Source organism: Scyliorhinus canicula, chromosome 1 (genome assembly GCF_902713615.1).
Source record: "Scyliorhinus canicula chromosome 1, sScyCan1.1, whole genome shotgun sequence".
In the NCBI taxonomy this organism is placed as follows: Eukaryota; Metazoa; Chordata; class Chondrichthyes; order Carcharhiniformes; family Scyliorhinidae; genus Scyliorhinus; species Scyliorhinus canicula.
The window spans coordinates 30,180,974-30,195,726 of record NC_052146.1 but is presented as its reverse complement, the minus strand read 5'-3'; the positions used below and the strand labels follow the sequence as shown (position 1 = coordinate 30,195,726).

General features: G+C 47.0%; 1 protein-coding gene across 5 annotated transcripts in view; it reads right to left on the bottom strand.

The window, feature by feature from the left end:
* The window catches only part of ttc28 (tetratricopeptide repeat domain 28), a 965,957-nt gene that overhangs the window by 392,147 nt on the left and 559,057 nt on the right, over positions 1 to 14,753 (bottom strand). For all 5 annotated transcript variants that reach the window (XM_038780339.1, XM_038780595.1, XM_038780507.1 and 2 more), the window contains one exon: positions 12,498 to 12,770. In XM_038780339.1, coding sequence (XP_038636267.1) covers positions 12,498 to 12,770 — 273 coding nt within the window. The remainder of the gene's footprint in view (positions 1 to 12,497; positions 12,771 to 14,753) is intronic.

The following is a 14,753-nucleotide window of genomic DNA, read 5'->3' as shown; positions in this document are numbered from 1 at the left end:
CCACTGGGTCAACTGTGTGGAGTTTGCACATTCTCCCCGTGTCCACGTGGGTTTCCTCCGGGTGCTCCGATTTCCTCCCACAGTCCAAAGAAGTGCAGGTTAGGCGGATTGGCCATGTGGATCGGCCATGCTAAATTGCCCTTAATGTACAAAAAGGTTAGGTGGGGTTATTAGGTTACGGGGATAGGGTGGAAGTGAGGGCTCAAGTGGGTCAGTGCAGACTCGATGGGCCGAATGGCTTCCTACTGCACTGTATGTTCTATGTTCTTACATTAATCTCTGTGGGGAATAGAGAGGCCTGCTACCCACATTATGCTGGTTTCAGAAGTAATTCTTTAAAAAAAAATAGTTGAATGAGACTGATCTGAGGCAAATATTTGCCAGCCATGTATCTGCTAGCTCTGGTCTCCAGTGGTCATGGGTTATAACCTCCCTGCTGCTCTCATTTCTTCATTGTGCCTCTGTGAAGCATTTTGGGATGTTTTTCAAAGTTCAACTTAATATGTTGTTGTAAATATCGCCACCACTCTACATTGCTTACCCGATTATTTATCAAACCTTCACTTTTCCAGAGCCATGGAAGCTACTGAATTAATGGCAATTCAACTGAGGCCTTCAGGAATTACATTAGAATCTGTTGGCATCTTGTCAATTGGCAACAATCATTTGCAAGGTCTGAACTGTACCACTTTCAGGGCATCAAATTGTTAGTTGAAGGAGTAAAGTAAGTAAATACAACCTCTGAACAAATGCCAAATATAATTGACACAGTCCCAGTAAAACGCTGTGTTCTCAATTAAATCTTTTTCCTGTATTACAGTACTATTACCAGGAGTACTTTTATTGTTTTCCGATTTAATTTTATTAATTTGATTCATCCTCACAGACTTCAATGAGTCCAGACTTTAGTGCTTCGCTTGCGTTTGCTTCACTCGCTGTGCTTACTCAAATGACTCCAACAAGGATTCCCAGGCTGCTGAAACACATTTCATTTCATTTTGTCCCAGAGTTAAATCTCACATATGAAACATTATAAATCAACTTGGCTACTTCCTAGAATTTTAAAAACTGAACAAAGACTTTAAAAAGGCTGAAGCTACATCTGTCTATAACCCTGAACAAAAGGATCTGTTGGCAGTTAGAGGAGCTGACACCTCATTATCTCTAAATATAGGATAATGACCTCCCTGGCTGCAGAGATCAAATTCAAGGGGAATTATATAAAGGTCATCTACATTTTCTAAGCCAGATTTGGCCAACAGAGATGACCAGTCTGCTCCGACAAAGGACTTTCAAATTCTTAATGGTTGAATATTAACAATCTCATGAATTCAAACAAAGAAATATACACCCGTTGTCAAATTTAAAGTGGAGAAGTGGGAATCATGTCGCATGAGCTGCGCATCAGAGAGAACAAGTTATCTGGGGCGGGATTCCATCTAGCAAGCAGCAGCTCAGAAAAAGAGCTGAGTCCAGATTTGAAGACCTTCGCTGCCCCCGCGGTGTATTTTATGAAGGCAGTGGCAATTTGGATTGGCTGCCGATGGGATCATCTGGTCCCACCTATCTCCACGACATTTTGTGTCGCTTATCCATCCCAGGGGAACCCACTATGGGGGTTGGCTGTGATGGGACCATCCCAAATTGCCCTCGAGGGGCAAGTTAAGAATCAACTACATTGCTGTGGGTCTGGAGTCATATGTAGGCCAGACTGAGTAAGGATGGCAGATGTCCTTCCCTAATGGACATTAGTGAACCAGATGGGTTTTCACGACAATCGACAATTGGTTTCATGGTCATCGTTAGACTTCTCATTCCAGATTTTTATTGAATTCAAATTTCACCATCTGCAGCGGTGGGATTTGAACCTGGGTCCTCAGAGCATTACTCTGGGTCTCTGGTTTACTCGTCCAGTGACAATATCACTACGCACTGCCTCCCCAAAATCCCTCCCAATAAGTATTTGCTCTGTGGTCTTTGCACTGTAACTGTTTCTTTCTTTATCCCTCTTTTAATGTACACATGTATCAAGGTTTACATAGCAAAATCCCCTTCCCACGTTTTGACTGTGTACAATAAACTAACCCTATCTCAAGTTTGTTGTGGGGTTATTAATAGAAATTGGATCACGCCAAAACGGAATATGTAAATCATACTACTCGCACCAATTTTAAAAAGAAAGAAAAGAGCTTGGGCGGAATTCTCTGATCCCCCGCAGGGTCGGAGAATCGTCCGGGGCCGGTGTAAATCCCGCCCCCGCCGAAATTCTCCGCCACCCGGGAATCGGCGGGGGCGGGAATCATGGCACGCCGGTCGGCGGGCCCCCCGCGGCGATTCTCCGGCCCACAACGGGCCTAAGTCTCGCCGCTGTCAGGCCTGACCCGCCGACGTGGTTTAAACCACCTCTGGTGCCAGCGGGAGCAGGCGGCGGGAGCGGGCCCTGGGGGGGGGGGGGGGGGGGGGGGGGGGGGGCGATCTGACCCCGAGGGGCGCTCCCACGGTGGCCTTGCCCACGATCAGGGCCCACCGATCAGCGGGCGGGCCAGTGCTGCGGGGGCACTCTTTTTCTTTTGCCGCCGCCACGGCCTCCACCATGGTGGAGGCGGAAGAGACCCCCTCCACCGTGCATGTGCCGGGGTGATGTCAGTGGCCGCTGGCGCTCCGGCGCATGCGCAGACTCACGGCAACTGCCGAAGGCCTTTCGGCCAGCCATGGCCCCGGTCAGCGGGGCGCGAAAGGCCGTTGGCGCCGGTCGGCAGAGCGGGAGCCACTCCGGCGCAGGCCTAGCCCCTAAAGGTGAGGAGAATTCCGCACCTTTGGGGAGGCCCGACGCCGGAGTAGCTCTCGCCACTCCGGGACGACCCCCCCCCCCCCCCCCCCCCCCCCCCCCCCCCCCCCCCCCCGGGTAGGGGAGAATCCCAGCCCTTATTACCACAGATACACGTCCATAAATTAATCTCTGCGTGTTCTAACAAACAACCCTTGAAAGCAATTCACCACCTAAGTTTTCTTTAGTGTTCTTTGATGATTTCATCCAACGGGTAAAAAAAAATCGCAGTAACTATCACTGTCCAAATAATAGTTTTCTGACTATTCGTGCTTCAATTTATCAGTGTTTTTTAATTGCTCAACGAGGAGGTGCCAGGCCCATAAAAGAACATTCTTAAATGCTCTCTCGTTGCCAATCCTGATGATTAAAAAGAAAATCTCGGGTGTCATGTTTCCCCACTCCCTCCCGCAGCTCCAAAATTTGGTGCTGTTCATCAGGCTCAAATGGAAGGCAACTCTCATTATATTCTGCAGTTCACAAGTATTGTCACAAGTAGGCTTACATTAACACTGCAATGAAGTTACTGTGAAAAGCCACTTGATGCCACACTCCTGTTCAGGTACACTGAGAGAAAATTCAGAATGTCCAATTCACCGAACAGCACATTTTTTGGGACTTGTGGGAGGAAACCGGAGCACCCGGAGGAAACCCACGCCGACGCAGCGAGAACGTGCAGACTCCACACAGTGACCTGGGAATCAAATCTGGGACCCTGGCGCTGTGAAGCAATGGTGCTAACCACTATGATTTTGCTGGGCTGCTTCATTTGGCTCCATAATTTAAAAGATGGCACCACAGTGTGGGAAGTAGCAAAAGCTCAAAGCACAGAGTTCGGACATAAAGAGAGACAGAGCCCAGATGCAAAATATTGTTACAGGCATTTCAAAGCGATAAACTGGAGAAATAAATTTGATAATTTACTCGCAAATTTTGTGGGGAGTTTTTTCTTTTACAGTTACAAGCTTTATGTTCATTAGTATGTTCGCAGATGCCAGTCATTTGGATCTTCAAAAAACGTATTTGAAGTGTTTTAATTCTCGCCCCTTTGTTCTTTTATTGGTAGATTTTGCTGACTGCTCAAGCTTGATTCAATGTTTTCATTTTATCCATAGCCGTCCCTCACTGGTAGCTCCAAACTTTGACCTACTTGATTTATTGATTTGATTTATATTGTTGCTATTGTACAAATGCAAAATTTAGAGCAGGCAAGCGTGTGTGTGACATGGTAATCTTTTCTGTTACACCATATTAAATAGTGATGTGCAAAATACACACTTAGCAGAATATTTTTAGAGAATATGGTGGTGGTTAGATATCGGGTGCCCAGAAGTGAATTACAGACTGGAATTGAATTGAGGAGTGCAGACAATTTATATTCATAAGTTCCCTGACAACTAACTAGCTGTGACAACATTCCAAATGGGTCCTTGAAGATCTCTCTGCTCAGTACTGCTGGCGGAATTGGAAACATTAAAAAAGTAGTGGTTACAATTTCACTGAAAGGGGAAATCTTCACAAATGCATCTCCACTATTGCTACAAAGGGTCGCCAGACAAAATCTCAATAATGGATCCCTGGCAGTGAGTTACAGGTTGTATTCGAATCAAGGAGGTTCTGGAGCTCTATCTATAGAACAACAGCATTGAGGAGCTCAACACAAATTGTAGCCTTCATCTCACATCCCGGTATTTTGTTGCCCTGCACGTTCCGTCAATTCACTGAAGGTGTGCTGCCGACCCAATCCTTACATTTTAATTTCTGCCGTACTATTCTACCATCGAGTGAAATGTATGGACTGGCCACAAGATGAACTCTAGGACTCCTATCGAAGGGATTATCAATATGGTGACAAAAGAGTTGTAGGGCTGGATTTTCCGTCGGCAGGATCCTCATGCCCGCAGATTTCCTGATGGCGTGCAGGTGCCCACAATGGGAAACCCCAATGGCCGGATGCTGGGACGGAGGATCCCGCTGCTGGCGGGGGTGCGTCACACCAGAAAATGGCTGTGGCGGGATGGAGGATCCCGTCCCTGGTTTTTAAAGGAGGCCAGGGACATGATTTTAGCAATGGAATTTGAACTATTTCTGTCCGGCCGAACACAGACGGGGTAAAAGTAACAGACAAAAAATTGGAATAAATGCACCAAAACATCCCACCCTCATTATGATTATTCATGGTGATCGATTTGCCTGTTGCTTAAAAAAGTTAAGGATTCGACGGAATCTGGGTCGTTTAGGCCCATATCACTTTTAAACGTGGACGCAAACGTACTGGCGAAGGTACTGGCAGGTAGGCTGGAGGAGTGCCTCCCGAAGGTGATAGGTGAAGATCATCAGACAGGGTTTGTGAGAGGGAGGCAGCTCTTTTCGAACGTTAGGAGGATATTGAAGGTGGTGATGGCACCGGCTGAGGGGAAGGAAACAGAGGTGGTTGTGGCATTGGACGTCGTGAAAGCATTTGACCGGGTAGAATGGGGGTACTTGATGGCAGTTCTGGTGCGGTTTGGGATTGGACCAAGATTTGTGGACTAGGTAAAGCTACCATATAAGGAGCCGAGGGCCAGTGTCCGCTCAAGTAACATCAGCTCAAGATACTTTTCTCTCACCGTTGGACGAAGCAGAGATGTCCTATGTCCCCCCTGCTGTTTGCACTCGCATTTGAGCCATTGGCCATCTCGTTAAGAAGTTCGGGGGTATGGAAAGGGATAGTGAGGGTGGGATAGAGCATAGGGTGTCCTTATACGCCGATGACTTATTATATGTGTCGGAACCAAGTGTGTCAATAGGTGGTGTATTGGAGCTGCTTTGAGTGTTTGGGTCTTTCTCGGGGTACAAATTAAATCTAGACAAGAATGAGTATTTTGTGGTGTCTCGGCAACAGGTGGGGGCAGGGGTGGGGGGGCTGCCATTCTGTAGGGAAGAGACTCACTTTAGATACCTGGGGGTGCAAGTTGCTAGGAAATGGGAAGAGAAGGGGATTAAGACACTAAAAGATTTGTTTCTTGGGGGTCAGTTTGCAGGATTGAAGGAGCTGGGAGCAAAGTATGGGCTGGAGCAGAGAAGAATGTTTAGATAAATGCAGATTTGGGATTTTGCCAGGAAGGAGATACAGAGCTTCCCTGTGGAGCCAGCCTCTACATTGCTGGAGGAGGTGCTGATGACAGAGGGGCTGGAGAAGGGGGTAGTGTCGGCGGTTTACGGGGCAATTTTGGAAGAGGAGAAGGCACCGCTGGAAGGGATGAAAGCAAAGTGGGAGGAAGAGTTGGAAGAGGGTGTGGAAGAGGGGTTCTGGTGTGAGGTTCTCCGGAGGGTGAACTCCTCCACCTCCTGTGCGAGGTTGGGGCTGATACAGCTGAAGGTGGTATATAGAGCACACCTCACAAGGGCGAGGATGAGCCGGCTCTTTGAGGGAGTAGAAGATGTGTCTGAACGTTGCGGAGTGGGGGGAGGGGGGGGGGGGGGGGGGGGGGGGGGGGCGCAAATCACATTCATATGTTTTAGTCCTGTCCAAAGCTGGAGGATTACTGGAAGGAGGTTTTTAGGGTAATCTCTCAAGTGGCGAACGTGAAACTGGACCTGGGCCCTCAGGAGGCCATATTCGGTGTGTCGGACCAGCCAGGGTTGGAAACAGGGGCAGGGGCAGATGTTGTAGCCTTCGCCTCGTTGATCGCCCAAAGGTGGATCCTGTTAGGATGGAGAGCAACCTCCACCCTGTGCCCTGGCGAGGCGGGGGACCTGTTGAAATTCTTGACTATTGAGAGGTTAAGTTTGAACTGACGGGAAGGATGGAAGGTTCTAAAATTCATGGGCGTAATTCATTTTCAAGAACAAAGAACAAATAAAAGTTCCAAGCTTGTGCTGACCATACTGCCCGTCGAAACTAAAATCTTCTGCACTTCCTGGGTCCATATCCCCCTATTCCAATCCTATTCATAATTTGTCAAGTTGCCCCTTGAACCTCACTATCGTCCCTGCTTCCACCGCCTCCTCCGGCAGCGAGTTCCAGACACACTACCCCGTTTAAAAAACCTACCTCGTACATCTCCTCTTAACCTTGCCCCTTGCATCTTAAACCTATGCCCCCTAGTAATTGACCCCTCTACCCTGGGAAAAAGCCTCTGACTGTCCGCCCTCTCTCTGTCCCTCATAATTTTGTAGACCTCTATCAGGTCGCCCCTCAGCCTCCGTCGTTCCAGCATGAACAAACCAAGTTTATTCAACCTCTCCTCATAGCTCCACACCAGGCAACATCCTGGTAAATCTCTTCTACACTCTCTCCAAAGCCTCCACATCCTTCTGGTAGTGTGGCAATCAGAATTGAACACTATACTCCAAGTGTTGCCTAACTAAGGTTTTATACAGCTGCAACATGCCTTGCCGATTTTTATACTCAATGCCCCGGTCAATGAAGGCAAGCATGCCCTATGCCTTCTTGACTACCTTCTCCACCTGTGCTGCCCTTTCAGTGACCTGTGGACCTGTACACCTAGATCTCTCTGACTGGCAATACTCTTGAGGATTCTACCATTCACTGTATATTTCCTACCTGGAGTTGGTCTTCCAAAATGCATTATCTCACATTTGTCCGGATTAAACTCCATCTGCCTTCTCTCCATCCAAGTCTCCAAACGATCTAAAGCCTGCTGTATCCTCTGACATTCCTCATCGCTATCCGCAATTCCACCAACCTTTGTGTCGTCTGCAAACTTACTAATCAGAGTTACATTTTCCTCCAAATCAGTTATATATACTACAAACAGCAAAGGTTCCAGCACTGATCCCTGCAGAACACCACTAGTCACAGCCCTCCAATCAGAAAAGCACCCTTCCATTGCTACTCTCTGCCTTCTATGACCTAGTCAGTATCCATCTTGCCAGCTCATTCCTGATCCCGTGTAACTTCACCTTTTGTACCAGTCTGCCATGAGGGACCTTGTCAAAGGCCTTACTGAAGTCCATATAGCCAACATCCACTGCCCTACCTGCATCAATCATCTTTGTGACCTCCTCGAGAAACTCTCATCAAGTTAGTGAGACACGACCTCCCCTTCACAAAACCGTGCTGCCTCTCGCTAATATGTCCATTTGCTTCCAAATGGGAGTAGATCCTGTCTTGAAGAATTCTGTCCAGTAATTTCTCTACCACTGACGTAAGGCTCACAGGCCTGTAGTTCCCTGGATTATCCTTGCTACCCTTCTTAAACAAAGGAACAGCATTGGCTATTCTCCAGTCCTCCGGGACATCACCAGAAGACAGTGAGGATCCAAAGATTTCTGTCAAGGCCTCAGCAATTTCCTCTCTTGCTTCTTCCTTCAGTATTCTGGGGTAGATCCCATCAGGCCCTGGGGACTTAATATTTTTCAAGACGCCCAACACTTCGTCTTTCTGGGATCTCAATGTGACCCAGGCTATCTACACACCCTTCCCCAGACTCAACATCCATCAATTCCTTCTCTTTGGTGAATACTGATGCAAAGTATTCATTTAGTACCTCGTCCATTTCCTCTGGCTCCACACATAGATTCCCTCCCGTCCCTCAGTGGGCCAACCCTTTCCCTGGCTACCCTCTTGCTTTTTACGTATGTGTAAAAAGCCTTGGGATTTTCCTTAACCCTATTTGCTAATGACTTTTCGTGACCCCTTTTAGCCCTCCTGACTCCTTGCTTAAGTTCCTTCCTACTTTCCTTATATTCCACACAAGCTTCGTCTGTTCCCAGCCTTCTAGCCCTGACAAATGCCTCCTTTTGCTTTTTGACAAGGCCTACAATATCTCTCGTTATCCAAGGTTCCCGAAATTTGCCATATTTATCCTTCCACACAGGAACATGCCGGTCCTGGATTCCTTTCAACTGACATTTGAAAGCCTCCCACATGTCAGATGTTGATTTACCCTCAAACATCCGCCCCCAATCTAGGTTCTTCAGTTCCCGCCTAATATTGTTATAATTAGCCTTCCCCCAATTTAGCACATTCAACCTAGGACCACTCTTATCCTTGTCCACCAGCACTGTAAAACTTACTGAATTGTGGTCACTGTTCCCGAAATGCTCCCCTACTGAAACTTCTACCACCTGGCCAGGCTCATTCCCCAATACCAGGTCCAGTATAGCCCCTTCCTTAGTTGGACTATCTACATATTGTTTTTAGAAGCCCCCCTGGATGCTCCTTACAAACTCTGCCCCGTCCAAGCCCCGAGCACTAAGTGAGTCCCAGTCAATATTGGGGAAGTTAAAGTCTCCCATCACAACAACCCTGTTGCTTTTACTCCTTTCCAAAATCTGTCTACCTATCTGCTCCTCTATCTCCCGCTGGCTGTTAGGTGGCCTGCAGTAAACCCCTAACATTGTGACTACACCCTTCTTATTCCTGATCTCTACCCATATAGCCTCGCTGCCCTCTGAGGTGTCCTCCCGCAGTACAGCTGTGATATTCTCCCTAACCAGTAGCGCAACTCCTCTACCCCTTTTACATCCCCCTCTATCCCGCCTGAAACATCTAAATCCTGGAACGTTTAGCTGTTAATCCTGTCCTTCCCTCAACCAGGTCTCTGTAATGGCAACAACATCACAGTTCCAAGTACCAATCCAAGCTCTAGGTCATCTGCCTTGCCTGTTATACTTCTTGCATTAAAACATATGCACTTCAGGCCACCAGTCCTGCTGTTTTCAGCAACATCTCCCTGTCTGCTCTTCCTCAGAGCCATACTGGCTCTATTCCCTCGTTCGCCCTCAGTTTTTTCACCTTCTGACCTATTGCTCCGGTACCCACCCCCCTGCCATACTAGTTTAAACCCTCCCGTGTGACAATAGCAAACCTTGAGGCCAGGATATTTATGCCTCTCCAGTTTATATGCAACCCGTCCTTCTTATACAGGTCACACCTGCCCCGGAAGAGCTCCCAGTGGTCCAGATAACAGAAACCCACCCTCCTACACCAGCTGTTTAGCCACGTGTTTAGCTGCTCTATCTTCCTATTTCTAGCCTCACTGGCACGTGGCACAGGGAGTAATCCCGAGATTACAACCCTAGAGGTCCTGTCTTTTAACTTTCTGCCTAGCTCCCTGAACTCCTGCTGCAGGACCTCATGCCCCTTCCTGGCAAGAATTGGATAACATCGAACAATAGTGTATGTATGTGTGTGTGTGGGTGGGAGGGGTGATGTGGGATTGACATTACATTCGTTACTGTTTATTGTTTATTGTTGGTGGATGCAAATTTGGGAGAAAATGTGAAAAAGGAGAATAAAAATATTTTTGTAAAATAAATGATTATTCATAGTAATACCGTCAGTACCCACATGCACCCGAAGTGATCATTTTGGCGCAAATTACCTGATGGTATTTCCAATGCCTGCCGATTTTCTTGCTAAAGGCATTTTTTGGAGAGATTGAAGGGATAATTACCTCGTTCATAAGGGGAGGGAAGGTGGCCAGAATTAAAAAGGTGCTACTACAGACAGGAAGGCTGACAGGGGGTTGGGTCTTCTGAACCAGATGTATTATTACTGGGTGGCAAATATGGAGAAGGTACGGAGCTGAGTCAGAGGGGTTAATTCCCAATAGGTCAGAAAGGAGGAGAGTTTGGGTAGGGGGTCGGGATTGAAGGTGCTAGCGACAGCGCCGTTCCCGACGGCCCCGGGAGATACTCAGGGAGTCCGGTAGTAATAGCTTCATTGAGAATTTGGAGGCAGTTTCAACAGCACTTCGGGGTGGGGGCAGAGTCAAGGGAAATGCCGATTCGGGGGAACCACAGATGTGAGCCAGGGAAGTGGAGTGGAAATTTTCGGAGATGGGAGGAGAAAGGAATTAGGACACTAAAAGATTTGTTTCTTGTGGGTCATTTTGCGGGATTGAAGGAGCTGGGAGCGAAGTATGGGCTGGAGCAGAGGGAAATATTTAGATACATGCAGGTCCGAGACTTTGCCAGAAAGTTGATACAGAGCTTCCCAGTAGAGTCAGCTTCCACATTATTAGAGGAGGTGCTGACAACAGGGGACTAGAGAAGGGGGTAGTGTCGGTGGTTTACAGGGCTATTTTGGAGGAGGAGAAGGCGCCGCTAGAAGGGATCAAGGCAAAGTGGGAAGAAGAGTTGGGAGAGGGTATGGAGGAGGAGTTCTGGTGTGAAGTGCTCCGGAGGGTGAATGCCTCCACCTCGTGTGTGAGGTTGGAGCTGATACAGCTGAAGGTGGTATATAGAGCACACCTCACAAGGGTAAGGATGAGCCATCTCTTTGATGGTGTAGAAGATGCGTGTGAACATTGCGGCCGGGGGGGGCAAACCACGTTCATATGTTTTGGTCCTGTCCAAAGGTGGAGGATTACTGGAAGACTGGAAGGAGGTTTTTAGGATAATCTCTAATGTGTTGCGCATGAAACTGGATCCGGGCCCTCGGGAGGCCATATTCAGGGTGTCGGACCAGCAGGGGTTGGAAACTGATCGCCTGAAGGCGGATCCTGTTGGGATGGAGATCAACCTCTCCACCCTGTGCCCTGACATGGTGGGGGGGACCTGCTGGAATTCTTGACGCTTGAAAAGGTCAAATTTGAACTGAGGGGAAGGAGGGAGGGGTTCTACAATTCATGGGCGTTATTCATTATGCACTTTCGAGAATTGGATCACATCGAACATTAGGGGGGGGTTGGGGGCTGGGAGAGTTGGGGGGGAGGGGAACTGTATGTGTTAATGGTGAATATGGGTGATTCCTGATTCATCTTTGTTATTTGTTTATGTTAACATGCGGGCAGAAGTTTGGGCTTTGGTGGGAGGATGGGATTGTTTTTGTTGATTTGCGGATTGACATTATATTTGTTACTGCTTATTGTTTATTGTTGGTGGGTGCAAATTTGGGAGAAAATATGAAAAAGGAGAATAAAAACATTTTTAAAAAAATGATTATTCATAGTGATACTGTCAGTACCCACATGCATCCTAAGTCACCATTTAGTCACAAGTTACCTGATGGTAAATATCCACTTCAAATGTTCGCCACCAGGCAAAGTTGGTATCAGATTTTAACATTTTGTGAAAAGAAACGAATGTTCAATTACTATGGTGCTGAACTGTAAAGTAAAATAAATTCTTCTATCACCTTTTTCAAAATTTAATGAAGGGGGTTGCTATACTGTTGCATCCCTGTGTTACTTTACAGCTGCTTAGAGACATGACAGGATGCACCTGCTTAAAAACACAGTGCCTCTCATCCGCCCAAAAATCTCCAAACTTAACAAGTGTAAATTGACGATTGATGCACAATTTCCAGAATATATTGGCAGTTCTCCATCTTCAGGCTAAACACTTTTCCCTGGATAAAAGCAAATTACTGCGGATGCTGGAATCTGAAACCAAAAGAGAAAATCTCAGCCGGTCTGGCAGCATCTGTCGGGAGAGAAAAGAGCTAACGTTTTGAGTCCAGATGACCCTTTGTCAAAGCATTGAAGGAGCTTTTTTTTTCCAGCATTTTCTCTTTTGGGAAACACTTTTCCCTCTTCTTTTTAATTTGAACTCAATCTTCAGCAAAAATACTTTTTATACCTTTCTGCTTAAACTTAGAAACTTCAGAATGCCTGGATTTATTTTATTTGGTAGTGTCAAACTAACTGAATTCTCACAGCCATTCAAAACATTTCGAAATTTCAATCAATTTACAAGAGACAGTTGCAGTGTTTACCTAAAGTCTTGGCTACGTCGAAGTCCTGCTGCATATAGCCAATACTCTTCTCTGTGTTCCCTAATGCCCAGTAAGCACTGCTTAGGGCGGAGAACACTGACCCACGGAGTTTCAAGCTGCATGTTCCTATTTTCAAGGCAGCCTCCAGAACAACGACAGAGGCACCGTGGTGTGCGGCAGTCAGAAGCTCCTGGCCAATGACAGATACGACCACAAAGGGGCTTTTGTCCAACTTCATTTTCTGTAGCTTCTGATAGGTTGGTTCCAGGGAGTCTACAAGCAAATCGTACATTATAATCAATACGTTATACGCAAATACTGCCGGTTAATTGATTACACCAGTACTATATTTCACTGGTACCACCATTCATGTACACCTTTATTTGCACTCAGTAACCAACCGTATCATGAATGTTAGGTGGATTGGCCATGCTAAATTGCCCGTAGTGTAAGGTTAATGGGGGGATTGTTGGGTTACGTGTATACAGGTTACGTGGGTTTAAGTGGGGTGATCATTGCTCGGCACAACATCGAGGGCCGAAGGGCCTGTTCTGTGCTGTACTGTTCTATGTTCTATGTTACACAGTGGGCCTCATCGTCCAGTGAAATGTTTAAATATAAATTGTTTTTAAAATTCTGTGCTACGGAGCCAAGAGGAACAGGGTGGAAACCTGATTGGAGCAATTCAAGTGTCGAGCTGCACGAAAGATAGGCATGGATTTGGGCACCACAAGGACTTTGGGGAAAAAAGAAAGGTTGGAGATTGGCTGATATTTCATAACAATAGAGGTGGGTTGACGGTTTTGATAGGGAGTAGAGTAAACAGCTGTTTGATACGTGAATGGCCAGTACCTATGGGCAGGGAGTCATTTATGTCAGCCTCGCATAGGGACCAGGAAGGAAATTTGGATGGTAAGCAAATTGTGGAACTGTGATCAATGGACAAAGAGGTGGGTCTCATGGACAAGTTGAGCCATACATCATCAAGCGAGATAGAAGTGAAAGTCGAGAATAAATGAAACAGGATCAGAACTAGGAAAAAAGATGGAGCCAGGAGAGCTGTCCGGCTTGGTGCCCAAGGGGCAGCAGCAGAAAATATTGTCTCAAACCTGGTAACAAGCATGTCGATAAGCTCCTCACATTTGTTGCAGGAGTGAGGATGGAGGGAACAGGGAAGAGAGGTTTATGAAGATAATGGGCAGTGGAGAAAAGAAAATGGGGCTATCTTTGCACTACTGCAAGATCCTGGAGAAGTGGACAGTTGTGGAAGAGGCAATTGGAAAGAAAGCGTCATTGCTGACTGGCAACAAGATGGTACACTGTAAGACTCTTGAATTGAACAAAAGGGTGCATGAATGCTGTCTTGTACTTAACATGTTCCAGTTTTTCAGTCATGCATTATAAGGAAATTAAACTTCCTCTTACTGTAAATATGAGTGCAAATCATTGGGGAGTATTGGGTGAGGGATTGCGTAGGGTGAATGGGACCACCTCTTGTGCCAGGATGAGCCTGATACAGTTTAAGGTGGTGCACAGGGTGCATGTGACTCGGGCGAGAATGAGTGGGTTCTTTTAGGGGGTAGCAGATGAGTGTGAAAGGTGTGGGCAGGGGCCAGTGAATCATGCGCACATGTTTTGGGATTGTGGAAAATTGGGAAGATTCTGGGCAGGAATGTTCGTGGTTTTAGCCAGGATAGTGGAGGAGGGAGTGGACCGGACCCTCTGGTGGCGATATTTGGAGTTTCAGAGAAGCCGGGGCTCATGGAGAGGAGGAAGGCCAATGTTGTGGCGGCGAATTTTACTGGAGTGCCGGTCGGCATTGTGGCTTGGTTGGGTGATCTGTAAGACTTCCTGCGGTTGGAGAAGATAAAATCTGAGTTAAGGGGCTCAGCAGGGGGGTTTGCGTAAAGGTGGGGGATGTTTCTGATTACGTTTGAGGAGCTGTTCGTCGTGGGGAGGGAGGGGGTGGGGGGGGGGGGGGGGGGGGGGTAAGGATCTGTATAGTTGACTGCTGGGGAATATGTTTCCTTGGGTGTTTATTTGCTGTAACCTGTTTTTATACATGTTTGTAATAAAATACATTTTTTTAAAAACATGAGTGCAAATGAAGTTGTACATGAATGGTTCAGCATGCACACAGCACATATATTGATGGTTCACCAATGCAGCTACATATATACGGTTAACAAAGCCATAAGGACATAACAAATAGGAGCAGAAGTAGATAATTCGGCCCATCACGTCTGCTCCACCATT